General features: G+C 58.8%; 1 protein-coding gene across 1 annotated transcript in view; it reads right to left on the bottom strand.

Moving 5' to 3' along the window:
- The window catches only part of LOC139268199 (butyrophilin-like protein 9), a 95607-nt gene extending 75103 nt beyond the window's left edge, over positions 1–20504 (bottom strand). The window contains exons 1-2 of the mRNA XM_070886247.1: positions 20269–20504; positions 18461–18790 (exon numbers count right to left, since the gene is read on the bottom strand). Coding sequence (XP_070742348.1) covers positions 18461–18790; positions 20269–20329 — 391 coding nt within the window. The 5' untranslated portion in view covers positions 20330–20504. The remainder of the gene's footprint in view (positions 1–18460; positions 18791–20268) is intronic.
- Between the last annotated feature and the right edge of the window lie 1532 nt (positions 20505–22036).

The following is a 22036-nucleotide window of genomic DNA, read 5'->3' as shown; positions in this document are numbered from 1 at the left end:
TCCCCCACGCCCATGTACACTCTCCCCTCCCACAGTCCATGTACATTCTCACCCCTCACAGACCATGTACACCCTCCCCACCACTGACCGTGTAGACTCTTCCCTCCCACAGCAAATGTACACTCTCCCATCCCTCACAGACCATGTACACTTTCCCCTCCCACGGCCCATGTACACTCACACCACCCCGCCACAACCCATGTACACTCTACCATCCCTCACAGACCATGTACACTCCCCGCTCCCACAGATCATGTACACTCTCCACCCCAACCCCACAGCCCTTGTACACTCTCCCCCGACAGATCATGTACACTCTCCCCTCCCATAGCCCATGTACACACTCCCCTCCCACAGCCCATGTACACAGTCCACTCCCCCACGCCCATGTACACTCTCCCCTCCCACAGTCCATGTACATTCTCTCATCCCTCACAGACCATGTGCACCCTCCCCACCACTGACCGTGTAGACTCTTCCCTCCCACAGCAAATGTACACTCTCCCATCCCTCACAGACCATGTACACTTTCCCCTCCCACGGCCCATGTACACTCACACCACCCCGCCACAGCCCATGTACACTCTACCATCCCTCACAGACCATGTACACTCCCCGCTCCCACAGATCATGTACACTCTCCACCCCAACCCCACAGCCCTTGTACACTCTCCCCCCGACAGATCATGTACACTCTCCCCTCCCATAGCCCATGTGCACGCTCTCCTCCCACAGCCAATGTACACTTCACCCCACCACAGACCATGTACACTCTCCCCCCCACAGATTATGTACACTCTCCCCCCCTCACTCAGACTATGTACACTCTCCCCTCCCATAGCCCATGTGCACTCTCCCCTCCCACAGACCAGGTACACTCTCCCCTCCCCCACAGCCCATGTACACTCTCCCCTCCCACAGCCCATTTACACTCACACCATGCCGCTGCAGCCCATGTACACTCTACCATCCCCCACAGCCCATGTACACTCTCTCCTCCCAAAGTCCATTTACACTCACACCACCCCGCTACAGCCCATGTAGACTCTACCATTCCTCACAGACCATGTACACTCTCCGCTCCCACAGCCCATCTACACTCTCCCTTCCCACAGCCCATGTACACTTTCCCCTCCCACAGTCCATATACACTCTCCCCTCCCACAGCCCATATACACTCCCCACCCCACAGACCATGTACACTTTCCCCTCCTACAGCCCATGTACACTCTCCCCTCCCACAGACCATGAACACTCTCGACTCCCCCACAGCCCATGTATAGTCTTCCCTGCCACAGCCCATGTACACTCCCTCCACACAGAACATGTACACTCTCCCCTCCCATGTGCATGCTCTCCTCCCACAGACCATGTACACTCTCCCCCCCGCCCCACAGATCATGTACACTCTCCACCCCCCACTCACAGACTATGTACACTCTCCCCTCCCATAGCCAATGTGCACTCTCCCCTCCCACAGACCAGGTACACTCTCCCCTCCCCCACAGCCCATGTACACTCTCCCCTCCCACAGCCCATGAACACTCTCCTCTCCCACAGACCATGTACACACTACCCCCCACAGCCCATGTGAACTCTCCCCTCACACAGCCCATGTACACTCTCCCCTCCCACAGCCCATGAACACTCCCTCCACACAGGCAATGTACACTCTCCCGCTCACTGCCCATGTACACTCTGCACCCCCCCGACAGCTGATGTACACTTTCCCCTCCCACAGCCCATATACACTCTCCCCCGCACACAGCCCTTGTACACTCTCTCCCGCACAGCCCACGTACACTCACCGCCCCCACAGACCATGTACACTTCTCCCCTCCCACAGACTATGTACATGCTCCCCTACCACAAACCATGCACACTCTCCCCTCCTATAGCCCATGTACACCCTCCACTCCCAGTGCCCATGTACACCCTCCCCTCCCCCACAGCCCATGTACACCCTCCCCTCCCCCACAGCCCATGTACACTCTTTCGTCCCACAGCACATGAACAGTCTCCCGTCCCACAGCCCATGTACACTCTCCCCTCGCACAGCCCATGTACACTCCCACTCCCCCACAGACCATGTGCACTCTCCCCCCACAGCCCTTGTACACTCTCTCCCGCACAGCCCATGTACACTCACCGCCCCCACAGACCATGTACACTTCTCCCCTCCCACAGACGATGTACATGCTCCCCTCCCACAAACCATGCACACTCTCCCCTCCTATAGCCCATGTACATCCTCCACTCCCAGTGCCCATGTACACCCTCCCCTCCCCCACAGCCCATGTACACTCTCCCGTCCCACAGCACATGAACAGTCTTCTGTCCCACAGCCCATGTACACACCCACTCCCCCACAGACCATGTACACTCTCCCCCCACAGATCATGTGCACTCTCCCCTAACACAGCCCAAGTACACTCACCCACCCCACAGCCCATGTACACTCGCCCCTCCCACAGCCCATGTAAGCTCTCCCCACCACAGCCCATGTACACTCTCCTCTCCCACAGACCATGAGCACGCTCTCTTCCCAGAGCCCATGTACACTCCCCCCCCCACAGACCATGTACACTCCCCCCCCACACAGACCATGTACACTCTCCCCCCCCCACAGATCATGTACACTCTTCCCCGCCCCCCACTCACAGATGATGTATACTCTCCCCTCCCATAGCCCATGTGCACTCTCCCCTCCCACAGCCCAAGTACACTCTCCCCTCCCACAGACCAGGTACACTCTCCCCTCCCCCACAGCCCATGTACACTCTCCCCTCCCACAGCCCATGAACACTCTCCACTCCTACAGACCATGTACACACTACCCTCCACAGTCCATGTGAACTCTCCCCTCACACAGCCCATGTACACTCTCCCCTCCCACAGCCCATGTACACTCCCTCCCCACAGGCAATGTACACTCTCCCGCCACTGCCCATGTACACTCTGCACCCCCCCCCGACAGCTGATGTACACTCTCCCCTCCCACAGCCCATATAAACTCTCCCCCGCACACAGCCCTTGTACACTCTCTCCCGCACAGCCCATGTACACTCACCGCCCCCACAGACCATGTGCACTCTCCCCTGCCCACAGCCCATATATACTGCGCCCCACAGACCATGTACACTCTCCGCCCCCCCCCCACAGCCCATGTACACTCTCCCCCGCTCCCCTGCCCCCACAGCCCATGTCCACTCTCCAACCCCACAGCACATATACACTCCTCCCGCCCCACAGCCCATGTACACTCTTCCCCCACCACAGACAATGTACACTCTCCCTCCAGAGATCATGTGCACTCTCCCCTAACACAGCCCATGTACACTCACCCACCCCACAGCCCATGTACACTCTCCCCTCCCACAGCCCATGTAAGCTCTCCCCACCACAGCCCATGTACACTCTCCCCTCCCACAGACCATGTGCACGCTCTCCTCCCACAGCCCATGTACACTCCCCCCCACCACAGACCATGTGCACTCTCCCCCCCACAGATCATGTACACTCTCCGCCCCCCACTCACAGACCATGTACACTCTCCCCTCCCACAGCCCATGTATACTCTCCCCTCAACCATGTACACTCTCCCCTCCCACAGCCCACGTACACACTCCCCTCCCACAGCCCGTGTACACACTCCCCTCCCACAGCCCATGTACACAATCCACTCCCCCACAGTCCATGTACATTCTCTCCTCCCACAGTCCATGTACATTCTCTCATCCCTCACAGACCATGTACACCCTCCCCACCACTGACCGTGTACACTCTCCCCTCCCCACAGCAAATGTGCACTCTCCCATCCCTCACAGACCATGTACACTCTCCCCTCCAACGGCCCATGTACACTCACACCACCCCGCCACAGCCCATGTACACCCTACCATCCCTCACAGACCAAGTACACTCTCCGCTCCCACAGTTCATGTCCACTCTCCCCCCCCACTCACAGACCATGTACACTCTCCCCTCCCATAGCCCATGTACACTCTCCCCTCGCACAGCCCATGTACACTCCCACTCACCCACAGACCATGTACACTCTCCCCCCACAGATCATGTGCACTCTCCCCTAACACAGCCCATGTACACTCACCCACCCCACAGCCCATGTACACTCTCCCCTCCCACAGCCCATGTAAGCTCTCCCCACCACAGCCCATGTACACTCTCCCCTCCCACAGACCATGTGCATGCTCTCCTCCCACAGCCCATGTACACTCCCCCCCACCACAGATCATGTGCACTCTCCCCCCCACAGATCATGTACACTCTCCCCCGCCCCCACTCACAGACCATGTACACTCTCCCCTCCCACAGCCCATGTACACTCTCCCCTCAACCATGTACACTCTCCCCTCCCACAGCCCACGTACACACTCCCCTCCCACAGCCCATGTACACACTCCCCTCCCACAGCCCATGTACACACTCCACTCCCCCACAGTCCATGTACACTCTCCCCTCCCAGAGTCCATGTACATTATCTCATCCCTCACAGACCATGTACACCCTCCCCACCACTAACCGTGTACACTCTCCCCTCCCCACAGCAAATGTACACTCTCCCATCCCTCACAGACCATGTACACTCTCCCCTCCCACGGCCCATGTACACTCACACCACCCCGCCACAGATCATGTACACTCTCCCCCCCACTCACAGACCATGTACACTCTCCCCTCCCATAGCCCATGTGCACGCTCTCCTCCCACAGACCAGGTACACTCTCCCCTCCCCCACAGCCCACGTACACTCTCCCCTCCCACAGACCATGAACACTCTCCACTCCCACAGACCATGTACACACTACCCCCCACAGCCCATGTGAACTCTCCCCTCCCACAGCCCATGTACAATCTCCCCTCCCACAGCCCATGTACACTGCCTCCCCACAGGCAATGTACACTCTCCCGCCCACTGCCCATGTACACTCTGCACCCCCCTGACAGCTGATGTACACTCTCCCCTCCCGCAGCCCATATACACTCTCCCCCGAACACAGCCCTTGTACACTCTCTACCGCACAGCCCATGTAAACTCACCGCCCCCACAGACCATCTACACTTCTCCCCTCCCACTGACTATGTACACGTTCCCCTCCCACAAACCATGCACACTCTCCCCTCTGACAGGCCATGTACACCCTCCACTCCCAGTGCCCATGTACACCCTCCCCTCCCCCACAGCCCATGTACACTCTTCCGTCCCACAGCCCATGAACACTCTCCCGTCCCACAGCCCATGTACACTCACACACCCCACAGCCCATGTACGCTCTCCCCACCACAGCCCATGTACACTCTCCCCTCCCACAGCCCATTTACACTCACACCACCCCGCTACAGCCCATGTACACTCTACCATCCCTCACAGACCATGTACACTCTCCGCTCCCACAGCCCATATGGGCTTGTATTCACTGGAGTTCAGAAGAATGAGAGGGGACCTCATAGAAACGTTTAAAATTCTGACGGGTTTAGACAGGTTAGATGCAGGAAGAATGTTCCCAATGTTGGGGAAGTCCAGAACCAGGGGTCACAGTCTGAGGATAAGGGGTAAGCCATTTAGGACCGAGATGAGGAGAAACTTCTTCACCCAGAGAGTGGTGAACCTGTGGAATTCTCTACCACAGAAAGTAGTTGAGGCCAATTCACTAAATATATTCAAAAGGGAGTTAGATGAAGTCCTTACTACTCGGGGGATCAAGGGTTATGGCGAGAAAGCAGGAAGGGGGTACTGAAGTTTCATGTTCAGCCATGAACTCATTGAATGGCGGTGCAGGCTAGAAGGGTTGAATGGCCTGCTCCTGCACCTATTTTCTATGTTTCTATGTTTCTATACACTCTCCCCTCCCACAGCCCATATACACTCCCCAGCCCACAGACCATGTACACTTTCCCCTCCTACAGCCCATGCACACTCTCCCCTCCCACAGACCATGAACACTCTCGCCTCCCCCACAGCCCATGTATAGTCTTCCCTGCCACAGCCCATGTACACTCCCTCCACACAGGCCATGTACACTCTCCCCCCGCCACAGCCCATGTGCACTCTCCCCTCCCACAGCCCATGTACACTCTCCCCTCCCACAGCCCATTTACACTCTCACCCCACGCCGCAAAACCCATGTACACTCTCCCCTCCAACAGCCCATGTACACTCTCCACCTTCACAGACCAAGTACACTCACACCCCCGCACAGCCGATGTACACTCTCCCGCCCCACAGCCCATGTACGCTCCCCCTCACCCACAGACCTTGTACACTCTCCCCCCAACAGACCATGTATATTCTTCTCTCCCTCAGACCATGTACACGCTCCCCTCCCACATACAATGTACACTCTCCACTCCCACAGCCCATGTACACTCCCTCCCCACTGCCCATGTACACTCTCCCCTCCCACAGCCCATGTACACTCACCCCTCCCACAGCACATGTATACTCTCCCCCCTCCCACGGCCCATGGACACTCTCCCCTCCCACAGCCCATGTACACTCTCCCCTCCCACAGTCCATATACACTCTCACACCGCATCTGCCCATGAACACTCTCCCCTCCTCCCCCAGCCCATGCACACTCTCCCCCCATCCAACAGCCCATGTCCACTCTCCAACCCTACAGCACATAGACACCACCCCCCCACAGCCCATGTACACGCCACTCCCACAGCCGATGTACACTCTCCCTCCCACAGACCATGTACACTCACCTCTCCCATAGCCCATGTACACTCTCGCGCTCCCACAGCCCATGTACACTCTCCCCCTCGCACAGACCATGCACACTCCACCCCGCCATAGTCCATGTACTCTCTCCACCCCAACACTGCCCATGTACATGCTTACCTCCCACAGCGCATGTGTACTATCCCCCCTCCCCCAGACCATGTAGACTCCCCCACAGACCATGTACACTCTCCCCCCACAGATCATGTGCACTCTCCCCTAACACAGCCCAAGTACACTCACCCACCCCACAGCCCATGTACACTCTCCCCTCTCACAGCCCATGGACACTCTCCCCTCCCACAGACCATGAGCATGCTCTCTTCCCAGAGCCCATGTACACTCTCCCCCACCACAGACCATGTACACTCTCCCCTCCCATTGCCCATGTACACTCCCTCCCCACAGACCATGTACACTCTCCCCTCTCACAGCCCAGGTACACTCGCCCCTCCCACAGCCCATGTACACTCTCACCCTCTCACAGCCCATGTACACTCTCACTTCCCACAGCCCATGTGCGTTCTCTGCTCCCACAGCCCATCGACACTCTTCCCCCTCCACAGCCCATGTACACTCACCCCCTCTCACAGACCATGTACACACTCACCTCCCACAGCCCATGCACACTCTCCCCCCCACAGCCTATGCACACTCTCCCCTCCCACAGACCATGTACACTCTCCCCTCCCACAGCCCATGTACACTCCCCTCCCACAGCCGATGTACACTCTCCCGCCCACAGACCATGTACACTCTCCCCCACCCCCACAGCCCATGTACACTCTCCCCCCTTCAGTCTATGTACACTCTCCCCCACCCCCACAGCCCATATACACTCTCCCCCCACAGACTATGTACACTCTCCCCTACCCCCACAGCCTATGTACACTCTCAGCCCCACAGCCCATGTACACTCTCTCCCACCCCCACAGCCCATGTACACGCACACCTCCTACAGCTCATGTACAGTCTCAGCCCCACAGCCCATGTACACTCTCTCCCCCCCCACAGCCCATGTATACTTCCACCCCCACAGCCCATGTACACTCTCCCCTCCCACAGCCCAGGTACACTCTCCCCTCCCACAGCCCATGTACACTCTCCCCCTCCCACAGCCCATGTACACTCTCACCTCCCACAGCCCATGTACACTCTCCCCCTCCCACAGCCCATGTACACTCCCCCCTCCCACAGCCCCTGTACACTCTGCCGCCACAGACCATGGACACTCCCCATTGCCCCACTGCCCATGTACACCTCCCCTGCCACAGCCCATGTACTCTCTCCCCCCAACAGCCCATGTACACCCTCCACCCCCATAGCCCATGTACACTCTCCCCACCCCCAAAAACCATGTATACTCTCCCCTGCACAACCCATGTACATTCTCTCCCACCCCCACAAACCATGTACACTCTCCCCCGCCCCCCACAGCCCATGTACACGCTCACCTCCCACAGCCCATGTATGCTCTCCCTTCCCACAGTCCATGTACACTCTCCGATCTCACAGCCCATGTACACTCTCCCCTCCCATTGCCCAGGTACACTCTCCCCTCCCACAGACCATGTACACTCTCCCCTCCCACAGCCCAGCTACACTCTCCCCTCCCACAGCCCATGTACACTCTCCCCCTCCCACAGCCCATGTACACTCTCACCTCCCACAGCCCATGTGCGTTCTCTGCTCCCACAGCCCATCTATACTCTTCCCCCTCCACAGCCCATGTACACTCTCCCCCCCACCACAGCCCATGTACATGCTTACCTCCCACAGCCCATGTACACTCTCCCCCCCACAACCATAGCCCAGGTACACTCGCCCTTCCCACAGACCATGTTCACTCTCCCATCCCACAGCCCATGTACACTATCCTCTCCCCCCGCCAGCCATGTAGACTCTCCCCTCCCACGGCCAATGTAGACTCTGTCCTCCCGTAGCCCATGTACACTCTCCCATCCCACAGCCCATGGACACTCTCCACCCCCACAGCTCATGTACACGCTCCCCACACGCCCATCCCCACAGCCCATGTACACTCTCTCCTCCCACAGCTCATGTACACTCTCCCCACCCCCAAAAACCATGTACACTCTCCCCCGCCCACAGACCATGCACTCTCTCCCCTCCCACAGACCATGTACACTCTCCCCTCCCGCAGCCGAGGTACACTCTCCCCCTCCCACAGCCCATGTACACTCTCCCCCTCCCACAGCCCATGTACACTCTCTCCTCCCACAGCCCATGTGCGCTCTCTGCTCCCACAGCCCATGCACACTCTGCCCCCCGACACTGCCCATGAACACTCTCCCGCTCCCACAGACCATGTACACACTCACCTCCCACAGCCCATGCACACTCTCCCCTCCCACAGCCAATGTACACTCTCGCCTCCCACAGCCAATGTACATTCTCCCCTCCCACAGACCATGTACACACTCACCTCCCACAGCCCATGTGCACTCTCCCCTCCCACAGCCGATGTACACTCTCTTGCCCACAGACCATGTACACTCTCCGCCCCCCCACAGCCCATGTACACTCTCCCCCCACAGACTATTTACACTCTCCCCTACCCCCACAGCCCATGTATACTCTCCCCTCCCACAGCCCATGTGCACTCTTCCCCTCCCACAGACCATGTACACTCCACCCACCCACAGCCCATGCACACTTTCCCTTGACACAGCCCATGTACACTCTCCGCTCCCGCAGCCCATGTACACTCTCCCCCTCCCACAGCCCATGTACACTCTCCCCCCCACCACAGCTCATGTTCACTCTCCCCCTCCCACAGCCCATGTACACTCTCCCCCTCTCACAGACCATGTACACTCTCCCCTCCCGCAAACCATGTACACTCTCCCCCTCCCACATCCCATGTACACTCCACCCTCCCACAGCCCATTTTCTCGCTCCCCACAACCACAGCCCATGTACACGCTTACGACCCACAGCCCGTGTACACTCTCCCCCGACCCCCACAGCCCATGTACACTCTCCCCTCCCACAGACCATGTACACTCTCCCATCCCACAGCCCATGTACACTACCCTCTCCCCGCCAGCCATGTACACTCTCCCCTCCCACAGCCAATGTACACTCTGCCCTCCCACAGCCCATCTACACTCTCCCCTCCCACAGCCCATGTGCGCTCTCTTCTCTCACAGCCCATGTACACTCTCCCCTCCCACAGACCATGTACACTCTCCCCTCCCACAGCCAATGTACACTCTCGCCTCCCACAGCCCATGTACAAACTCCCCCTCCCACAGACCATGTACACTCCACCCACCCACAGCCCATGCACTCTCCCCGACCACAGCCCATGTACACTCTCCGCTCCTGCAGCCCATGTGCACTCTCCCCCTGCCACAGCCCATGTACACTCTACCCCCCACCACAGCCCATGTACACTCTCCCCTCCCACAGACCATGTACACTCTCCCCTCCCACAGACCATGTACACTCTCCCCTCCCACAGCCAATGTGCACTCTCGCCTCCCACAGCCAATGTACACTCTCCCCTCCCACAGCCCATATGCACTCTCCCCCCCACAGCCCGTGTACTCTCACTCCCACCCCACAGCCCATGCACACACTCCCCTGCCACAGCCCATGTATACTCTCCCCCTCCCGCAGCCCATGCACACTCACCCCCTCCCACAGAACATGCACACTCTCCACCTCCCACAGCCCATGTACACGCTCCCGCCCACAGACCATGTACACTCTCCCCTATCCCCACAGTCCATGTACACTCTCCCCCCTTCAGACTATGTACACTCTCCCCCACCCCCACAGCCCATATACACTCTCCCCCCTCAGACTATATACACTCTCCACTACCCCCACATCCTATATACACTCTACCCTCCCACAGCCCATGTACACTCTCCCCCTCCCACAGACCATGTACACTCCAACCACCCACAGCCCATGCACACTCTCCCCTACCACAGCCCATGTACACTCTCCGCTCCCGCAGTCCATGTACACTCTCCCCCTCCCACAGCCCATGTACACTCTCCCCCCCACCACAGCTCAGGAACACTCTCCCCCTCCCACAGCCCATGTACACTCTCCCCCTCCCACAGCCCCTGTACACTCTCCCGCCACAGACCATGGACACTCCCCCCTGCCCCACTGCCCATGTACACCTTCCCCCGCCACAGCCCATGTACTCTCTCCCCCGCCACAGCCCATGTACACTCTCCACCCCCACAGCCCATGTACACGCACACCTCCTACAGCCCATGTACAGTCTCAGCCCCACAGCCCATGTACACTCTCTCCCCCCCCACAGCCCATGTATACTTCCACCCCCACAGCCCATGTACACTCTCCCCTCCCACAGCCCAGGTACACTCTCCCCTCCCATAGCCCATGTACACTCTCCCCCTCCCACAGCCCATGTACACTCTCACCTCCCACAGCCCATGTACACTCTCCCCCTCCCACAGCCCATGTACACTCTCCCCCTCCCACAGCCCCTGTACACTCTCCCGCCACAGACCATGGACACTCCCCATTGCCCCACTGCCCATGTACACCTCCCCCGCCACAGCCCATGTACTCTCTCCACCCAACAGCCCATGTACACCCTCCACCCCCATAGCCCATGTACACTCTCCCCACCCCCAAAAACCATGTATACTCTCCCCTGCACAACCCATGTACATTCTCTCCCACCCCCACAAACCATGTACACTCTCCCCCGCCCCCCACAGCCCATGTACACGCTCACCTCCCACAGCCCATGTATGCTCTCCCTTCCCACAGTCCATGTACACTCTCCGATCTCACAGCCCATGTACACTCTCCCCTCCCATTGCCCAGGTACACTCTCCCCTCCCACAGACCATGTACACTCTCCCCTCCCACAGCCCAGCTACACTCTCCCCTCCCACAGCCCATGTACACTCTCCCCCTCCCACAGCCCATGTACACTCTCACCTCCCACAGCCCATGTGCGTTCTCTGCTCCCACAGCCCATCTATACTCTTCCCCCTCCACAGCCCATGTACACTCTCCCCCCCACCACAGCCCATGTACACGCTTACCTCCCACAGCCCATGTACACTCTCCCCCCCACAACCATAGCCCAGGTACACTCGCCCTTCCCACAGACCATGTTCACTCTCCCATCCCACAGCCCATGTACACTATCCTCTCCCCCCGCCAGCCATGTAGACTCTCCCCTCCCACGGCCAATGTAGACTCTGTCCTCCCGTAGCCCATGTACACTCTCCCATCCCACAGCCCATGGACACTCTCCACCCCCACAGCTCATGTACACGCTCCCCACACGCCCACCCCCACAGCCCATGTACACTCTCTCCTCCCACAGCTCATGTACACTCTCCCCACCCCCAAAAAACATGTACACTCTCCCCCGCCCACAGACCATGCACTCTCTCCCCTCCCACAGACCATGTACACTCTCCCCTCCCGCAGCCGATGTACACTCTCCCCCTCCCACAGCCCATGTACACTCTCCCCCTCCCACAGCCCATGTACACTCTCTCCTCCCACAGCCCATGTGCGCTCTCTGCTCCCACAGCCCATGCACACTCTGCCCCCCGACACTGCCCATGAACACTCTCCCGCTCCCACAGACCATGTACACACTCACCTCCCACAGCCCATGCACACTCTCCCCTCCCACAGCCCATGCACACTCTCCCCTCCCATTGCCCCTGTACACTCCCTCCCCACAGACCATGTACACTCTCCCCTCTCACAGCCCAGGTACACTCTCCCCTCCCACAGCCCATGTAAACTCTCACCCTCCCACAGCCCATGTACACTCTCACCTCCCACAGCCCATGTGCGTTCTCTGCTCCCACAGCCCATCTACACTCTTCCCCCTCCACAGCCCATGTACACTCACCCCCTCTCACAGACCATGTACACACTCACCTCCCACAGCCCAAACACACTCTCCCCCCCACAGCCTATGCACACTCTCCCCTCCAACAGACCATGTACACTCTCCCCTCCCACAGCCCATGTTCACTCCCCTCCCACAGCCGATGTACACTCTCCCGCCCACAGACCATGTACACTCTCCCCCACCCCCACAGCCCATATACACTCTCCCCCCTTCAGTCTATGTACACTCTCCCCCACCCCCACAGCCCATATACACTCTCCCCCCACAGATTATGTACACTCTCCCCTACCCCCACAGCCTATGTACACTCTCAGCCCCACAGCCCCAAAGCCCATGTACACTCTCTCCCACCCCCACAGACCATGGACACGCTCACCTCCCACAGACCATGTGCGCACTGTGCTCACAGCCCATGTACACTCTCCCCTCCCACAGCCCATGTGCACTCTCCCCCTCCCACAGACCATGTACACTCCACCCACCCACAGCCCATGCACACTCTCCCCCTCCCACAGCCCATGTACACTCTCCCCCCCCCACAGCCCATGTACACTCTCCCCACCCCCAAAAACCATGTACAGTCTCCCCCGCACAACCCATGTACATTCTCCCCCACCCCCACAAACCATGTACACTCTCCCCCGCCCCCCACAGCCCATGTGCACTCTCCCCTCCCACAGTCCATGTACACTCTCTGATCTCACAGCCCATGTACACACTCCGCTCCCACAGCCCATGCACACTCTGCCCCCCGACACTGCCCATGAACACTCTCCCGCTCCCACAGACCATGTACACACTCACCTCCCACAGCCCATGCACACTCTCCCCTCCCACAGCCCATGCACACTCTCCCCTCCCATTGCCCCTGTACACTCCCTCCCCACAGACCATGTACACGCTCCGCTCCCACAGCCCATATACACTCTCACCTCCCACAGCCCATGTACACTCTCCGCTCCCGCAGCCCATGTACACTCTCACCTCCCACATCCCATGTACACTCTCCGCTCCCGCAGCCCATGTGCACTCTCACCTCCCTCAGCCCATGTACACTCTTCCCTCCCACAGCCCATGTACACTATCACCCCTCCCCCAGCCCATGCACACCCTCCCCTCCCACAACCCATGTAGACTCTCCCCTCCCACAACCCATGTACACTCTCCTGCCACAGACCATGGACACTCCCCCCCGCCCCACTGCCCATGTACACCCTCCCCTACAGCCCATGTACACTCTCCACCCACACAGCTCATGTACACGCTCCCCGCGCACCCCCCCCACAGCCCATGTACACTCTCCCCCTCCCACAGCCCACATACACTCTCCCCTCCCACAGCCCATGTACACTCTCCCCCTCCCACAGCCCATGTACACTCTCCCCCTCCCACAGCCCACATACACTCTCCCCTCCCGCAGCCCATGTACACTCTCCCCCTCCCACAGCCCATGTACACTCTCCCCCTCCCACAGCCCATAATCGCTCTCTACTCCCACAGCCCATCTACACTCTTCCCCCTCCACAGCCCATATACACTCTCCCCCTCGCACAGACCATGTATACTCCACCCCCCCACAGCCCATGCTCTCTCTCCCCCCCACCACAGCCCATGTACACGCTTACCTGCCACAGCCCATGTGCACTCTCCCCCCAACCCCCACAGCCCATGTACACTCTCCCCTCCCACAGACCATGTACACTCTCCCATCCCACAGCCCATGTACACTCTCCCCTCCCACAGCCCATGTGCGCTCTCTTCTCTCACAGCCCATGTACACTCTCCCCCCCACAGCTCATGTACACGCTCCCTGCTTTCCCTCCACCCCCACAGCCTATGTACACTCTCTCTTCCCACAGCGCATGTACACTCTCCCCACCCCGAAAAACCATGTACACTTTACCCTGCCCACAGCCCATGTACAGTCTCCCCTCCCACAGCCCATGTACACTCTCCCCTCCCACAGACTATGTACACTCTCCCCTCCCACATACCATGTACACTCTCCCCTCCTACAGCCCATGCACACTCTCCACTCCCACAGACCATGTACACTCTCCCCCTCCCACAGCCCATGGACACTCTCGACCTCCCACAGCCCATGTCCTCTCTCCCCCCCACCACTGCCCATGTACATGCTTACATCCCACAGCCCATGTACACTATCACCCCTCCCCCAGCCCATGTACACTCTTCCCTCCCACAACCGATGTACACTCTCCCCTCTCACAACCCATGTACACTCTCCTGCCACAGACCATGGACCCTCCCCCCTCCCCGCCCCACTGCCCATGTACACCCTCCCCCACAGCCCATGTACACTCTCCACCCACACAGCTCATGTACACGCCCCTGCGCCCCCCCCCCACTGCCCATGTACACTCTACCCCTCGCACAGACCATGTACACTCCACCCCCCCACAGCCCATGTTCTCGCTCCCCCCAACCACAGCCCATGTACACGCTTACCTCCCACAGCCCGTGTACACTCTCCCCCCGACCCCCACAGCCCATGTACACTCTCCCCTCCCACAGACCATGTGCACTCTCCCATCCCACAGCCCATGTACACTATCCTCTCCCCCCCAGCCATGTACACTCTCCCCTCCCACAGCCAATGTACACTCTGCCCTCCCGCAGCCCATGTACAATCTCCTCCTCCCACAGCCCATGTACACTCTCCCCTCCCACAGCCCATGTGCGCTCTCTTCTCTCACAGCCCATGTATACTCTCCCCTCCCACAGCCCATGTACACTCTCCCACCACAGACTATGGACACTTCCCCCCCCCCCCAACAGCCCATGTACACTCTCCCTCCCCACAGCCCTTGTACACTCTCCCCCTTACAGCTCATGTACACGCTCCCTGCGTTCCCCCCCCACACAGCCTATGTACACTCTCTCTTCCCACAGTGCATGGACACTCTCCCCACCCCGAAAAACCATGTACACTCTCCCCTGCCCACAGCCCATGTACAGTCTCCCCTCCCACAGCCCATGTACACTCTCCCCTCCCACAGACCATGTACACTCTCCCCTCCCACAGACCATGTACACTCTCCCCTCCCAGAGCCAATGTAACTCTCGCCTCCCACAGTCCATGTACACTCTCCAATCCCACAGCCCATGTGCACTCTCCCCTCCCACAGCCCATGTTCATGCTCCCCTCCCACAGCCCATGTACACTCTCCCCTCCCACAGACCATGTACACTCTCCCCTCCCACAGACCATGTACACTCTCCCCTCCCACACTGATGTACACTCTCCCTCCCACAGACCATGTACTCTCTTCCCTACCCCCACATCCCATGTACACTCTCCCCCCTTCAGACTATGTACACTCTCTCCCCCTCCCACAGCCCATGTACACTCTCCCCCTCCCACAGCCCATAATCGCTCTCTACTCCCACAGCCCATCTACACTCTTCCCCCTCCACAGCCCATATACACTCTCCCCCTCGCACAGACCATGTATACTCCACCCCCCCACAGCCCATGCTCTCTCTCCCCCCCACCACAGCCCATGTACATGCTTACCTGCCACAGCCCATGTGCACTCTCCCCCCAACCCCCACAGCCCATGTACACTCTCCCCTCCCACAGACCATGTACACTCTCCCATCCCACAGCCCATGTACACTCTCCCCTCCCACAGCCCATGTGCGCTCTCTTCTCTCACAGCCCATGTACACTCTCCCCCCCACAGCTCATGTACACGCTCCCTGCTTTCCCTCCACCCCCACAGCCTATGTACACTCTCTCTTCCCACAGCGCATGTACACTCTCCCCACCCCGAAAAACCATGTACACTTTACCCTGCCCACAGCCCATGTACAGTCTCCCCTCCCACAGCCCATGTACACTCTCCCCTCCCACAGACTATGTACACTCTCCCCTCCCACATACCATGTACACTCTCCCCTCCTACAGCCCATGCACACTCTCCACTCCCACAGACCATGTACACTCTCCCCCTCCCACAGCCCATGGACACTCTCGACCTCCCACAGCCCATGTCCTCTCTCCCCCCCACCACTGCCCATGTACATGCTTACATCCCACAGCCCATGTACACTATCACCCCTCCCCCAGCCCATGTACACTCTTCCCTCCCACAACCGATGTACACTCTCCCCTCTCACAACCCATGTACACTCTCCTGCCACAGACCATGGACCCTCCCCCCTCCCCGCCCCACTGCCCATGTACACCCTCCCCCACAGCCCATGTACACTCTCCACCCACACAGCTCATGTACACGCCCCTGCGCCCCCCCCCACTGCCCATGTACACTCTACCCCTCGCACAGACCATGTACACTCCACCCCCCCACAGCCCATGTTCTCGCTCCCCCCAACCACAGCCCATGTACACGCTTACCTCCCACAGCCCGTGTACACTCTCCCCCCGACCCCCACAGCCCATGTACACTCTCCCCTCCCACAGACCATGTGCACTCTCCCATCCCACAGCCCATGTACACTATCCTCTCCCCCCCAGCCATGTACACTCTCCCCTCCCACAGCCAATGTACACTCTGCCCTCCCGCAGCCCATGTACAATCTCCTCCTCCCACAGCCCATGTACACTCTCCCCTCCCACAGCCCATGTGCGCTCTCTTCTCTCACAGCCCATGTATACTCTCCCCTCCCACAGCCCATGTACACTCTCCCACCACAGACTATGGACACTTCCCCCCCCCCCAACAGCCCATGTACACTCTCCCTCCCCACAGCCCTTGTACACTCTCCCCCTTACAGCTCATGTACACGCTCCCTGCGTTCCCCCCCCACACAGCCTATGTACACTCTCTCTTCCCACAGCGCATGGACACTCTCCCCACCCCGAAAAACCATGTACACTCTCCCCTGCCCACAGCCCATGTACAGTCTCCCCTCCCACAGCCCATGTACACTCTCCCCTCCCACAGACCATGTACACTCTCCCCTCCCACAGACCATGTACACTCTCCCCTCCCAGAGCCAATGTAACTCTCGCCTCCCACAGTCCATGTACACTCTCCAATCCCACAGCCCATGTGCACTCTCCCCTCCCACAGCCCATGTTCATGCTCCCCTCCCACAGCCCATGTACACTCTCCCCTCCCACAGACCATGTACACTCTCCCCTCCCACAGACCATGTACACTCTCCCCTCCCACACTGATGTACACTCTCCCTCCCACAGACCATGTACTCTCTTCCCTACCCCCACATCCCATGTACACTCTCCCCCCTTCAGACTATGTACACTCTCTCCCACCCCCACAGCCCATGTACACTCTCCCCCACAGCCTATGTACACTCTACCCCACCCCCACAGCCCATGTACACTCTCCCCCACAGCCTATGTACACTCTTCCCCACCCCCACAGCCCATGTATACTCTCTCCCACAGCCTATGTACACTCTTCCCCACCCCCACAGCCCATGTACACTCTGCCCCCCACAGACGATGTACACTCTCCCCCACCCCCACAGCCCATGTACACGCTCCCCCACAGCCTATGTACACTCTTCCCCACCCCCACAGCCCATGTACACTCTCCCCCACAGCCCATGTACACTCTCCCCCACAGCCCATGTACACTCTGCCCCCCACAGACGATGTACACTCTCCCCCACCCCCACAGCCCATGTACACTCTCTCCCACAGCCTATGTACACTCTTCCCCACCCCCACAGCCCATGTACACTCTCTCCCACAGCCTATGTACACTCTTCCCCACCCCCACAGCGCATGTATACTCACCCCCCACAGCCCATGTATACTCTCCCCCCATTGCCGATCTTACGATATTGTAGTTACGCACCTGCTACCTCCAGCCGTTGCCAGGTCTCGTGTTTTGCGAGAGCCAAGCGAATGAAGCACCGGTAAAGTCCCTGGTCCTGAGGGGTGACATCGCTGAGCCTCAGGGCCGCCTCCCCGAGAGCCAGCCGTGATTGGTCTACGGTGGCCCGATCCCGGAACTGTGGGTGCTGGCTCGCTGCCTGGGCTGAGCCACTGTAGTAGCTGTACACCACCCGCAGTGGTTGACGAAGACTCCATTCCACGATCAGCCCGGGGCTGGGCCCCGTGGGGAACCTGCAATCCAGAATGACTATATCTCCAACCCGGGCCAAGGTCACCAATCCATGACACACTGCAAAACACCAGCAGAGCGGCTCAGGGAGCAACCACACTTCAAAAAAACACACTGATATTCCACTCGGTAGGCATCACAATTTCCATTTCAGCCCTTTAATATCCCACCCAGCCTAATTCCACTCTCCCCTCACTCCCCACACACTTTAATATCCCACCCAGTCTGATCCCACTCTCCCCTCACTCCCCACACACTTTAATATCCCACCCAGCCTAATCCCACTCCCCACACACTTTAATAGTCCATCCAGTCTAATCTCACTCTCCCCCTCACTCCCCACTTTAATATCCCATCCAGTTTAATCTCACTCTCCCCTCACTCCCCACTTTAATATCCCACCCAGTCTAATCTCACTCTCCCCCTCACTCCCCACTTTAATATCCCACCCAGCATAATCCCACTCTCCCCCTCACTCCCCACACACTTTAATAGTCCACCCAGTCTAATCCCACTCTCCCCTCACTTCCCACACACTTTAATATCCCACCCAGTCTAATCCCACTCTCCCCTCACTCCCCACACACTTTAATATCCCACCCAGCCTAATCCCACTCTCCCCTCACTCCCCAAACACTTTAATATCCCACCCAGCCTAATCCCACTCTCCCCTCACTCCCCACACACTTTAATAGTCCACCCAGTCTAATCCCACTCTCCCCTCACTTCCCACACACTTTAATAGTCCATCCAGTCTAATCCCACTCTCCCCTCACTCCCCACACACTTTAATATCCCACCCAGCCTAATCCCACTCTCCCCTCACTCCCCACACACTTTAATATCCCACCCAGTCTAATCCCACTCTCCCCTCACTCCCCACACACTTTAATATCCCACCCAGCCTAATCCCACTCTCCCCTCACTCCCCACTTTAATATCCCACCCAGCCTAATCCCACTCCCCACACACTTTAATAGTCCATCCAGTCTAATCTCACTCTCCCCCTCACTCCCCACTTTAATATCCCATCCAGTTTAATCTCACTCTCCCCTCACTCCCCACTCTAATATCCCACCCAGTCTAATCTCACTCTCCCCCTCACTCCCCACTTTAATATCCCACCCAGCCTAATCCCACTCTCCCCCTCACTCCCCACACACTTTAATAGTCCATCTAGTCTAATCCCACTCTCCCCTCACTCCCCATACACTTTAATATCCCACCCAGCCTAATCCCACTCTCCCCCTCACTCCCCACACACTTTAATAGTCCATCTAGTCTAATCCCACTCTCCCCTCACTCCCCATACACTTTAATATCCCACCCAGTCTAATCCCACTCTCCCCACACACTTTAATAGTCCATCCAGTCTAATCCCACTCTCCCCTCACTCCCCACACACTTTAATATCCCACTCAGTCTAATCCCACTCTCCCCCTCACTCCCACACTCTGTAATATCCCAACAGTCTGATCCTCACTGTCCCTCAGTGAAGAATGAAGCGATACTCTCCCATCTCCATACACCCGTCTCACCTGAAGACAGCAGGCATACCAGCTCGGGGAGGAACTGGTGATTGCGATGGGGGAGGTTCATGGTGGGTTGTTCCCCAGGCTGCGATGCTCCTGGTTTCTCTCCTCCCTGGAGTATAGGCCTGGAGAACTTTGCGTCACAATTTGTCTCTCTCTCTCTCGTTCCCTCTCGTTCCCTCTCTCTCTCTCGTCCGGGACTTCAGGGTCGGTGAAACTTCTCTCTTCAGTCCCAGTCCACCTGAATCTGAATATTGACATGAAACATTCAGCAATTCCCCAACTTCAATTCCAGTGCTGAGGGAGCACCGCACTGTTGGAGGGGCAGTACTGAGGGAGTGCCGTACTGTCGGAGGGGGAGTACTGAGGGAACAGAGCACTGTCGGAGGGGCAGTACTGAGGGAACAGAGCACTGTCGGAGGGGCAGTACTGAGGGAAAGCTGCACTGTTGGAGGGGCAGTACTGAGGGAACAGAGCACTGTCGGAGGGGCAGTACTGAGGGAGCACTGCACTGTTGGAGGGGCAGTACTGAGGGAGCGCTGCACTGTTGGAGGGGCAGTACTGAGGGAGCGCTGCACTGTTGGAGGGGCAATACTGAGGGAGCGCTGCACTGTTGGAGGGGCAGTACTGAGGGAGCGCTGCACTGTTGGAGGGGCAATACTGAGGGAGCGCTGCACTGTTGGAGGGGCAGTACTGAGGGAACAGAGCACTGTCGGAGGGGCAGTACTGAGGGAACGCTGCACTGTTGGAGGGGCAGTACTGAGGGAGTGCCGTACTGTCGGAGGGGGAGTACTGAGGGAACAGAGCACTGTCGGAGGGGCAGTACTGAGGGAACAGAGCACTGTCGGAGGTGCAGTACTGAGGGAACGCTGCACTGTTGGAGGGGCAGTACTGAGGGAGCGCTGCACTGTTGGAGCGGCAGTACTGAGGGAGCACTGCACTGTTGGAGGGGCAGTACTGAGGGAGCGCTGCACTGTTGGAGGGGCAGTACTGAGGGAGCGCTGCACTGTTGGAGGGGCAATACTGAGGGAGCGCTGCACTGTTGGAGGGGCAGTACTGAGGGAGCGCTGCACTGTTGGAGGGGCAATACTGAGGGAGCGCTGCACTGTTGGAGGGGCAGTACTGAGGGAACAGAGCACTGTCGGAGGGGCAGTACTGAGGGAACGCTGCACTGTTGGAGGGGCAGTACTGAGGGAGTGCCGTACTGTCGGAGGGGGAGTACTGAGGGAACAGAGCACTGTCGGAGGGGCAGTACTGAGGGAACAGAGCACTGTCGGAGGTGCAGTACTGAGGGAACGCTGCACTGTTGGAGGGGCAGTACTGAGGGAGCGCTGCACTGTTGGAGGGGCAGTACTGAGGGAGCGCTGCACTGTTGGAGGGGTAGTACTGAGGGAGTGTTGCACTGTCGGAGGGGCAGTACTGAGGGAGTGTTGCACTGTTGGAGGGGCAGTACTGAGGGAGTGTTGCACTGTTGGAGGGGCAGTACTGAGGGAACGCTGCACTGTTGGAGGGGTAGTACTGAGGGAACAGAGCACTGTCGGAGGGGCAGTACTGAGGGAACGCTGCACTGTTGGAGGGGCAGTACTGAGGGAGTGCCGTACTGTCGGAGGGGGAGTACTGAGGGAACAGAGCACTGTCGGAGGGGCAGTACTGAGGGAACAGAGCACTGTCGGAGGGGCAGTACTGAGGGAACGCTGCACTGTTGGAGGGGCAGTACTGAGGGAACAGAGCACTGTCGGAGGGGCAGTACTGAGGGAGCACTGCACTGTTGGAG

Source organism: Pristiophorus japonicus, chromosome 8, assembly GCF_044704955.1.
Source record: "Pristiophorus japonicus isolate sPriJap1 chromosome 8, sPriJap1.hap1, whole genome shotgun sequence".
NCBI classification, from domain to species: domain Eukaryota; kingdom Metazoa; phylum Chordata; class Chondrichthyes; family Pristiophoridae; genus Pristiophorus; species Pristiophorus japonicus.
This window is presented reverse-complemented; position numbering and strand designations above follow the sequence as displayed.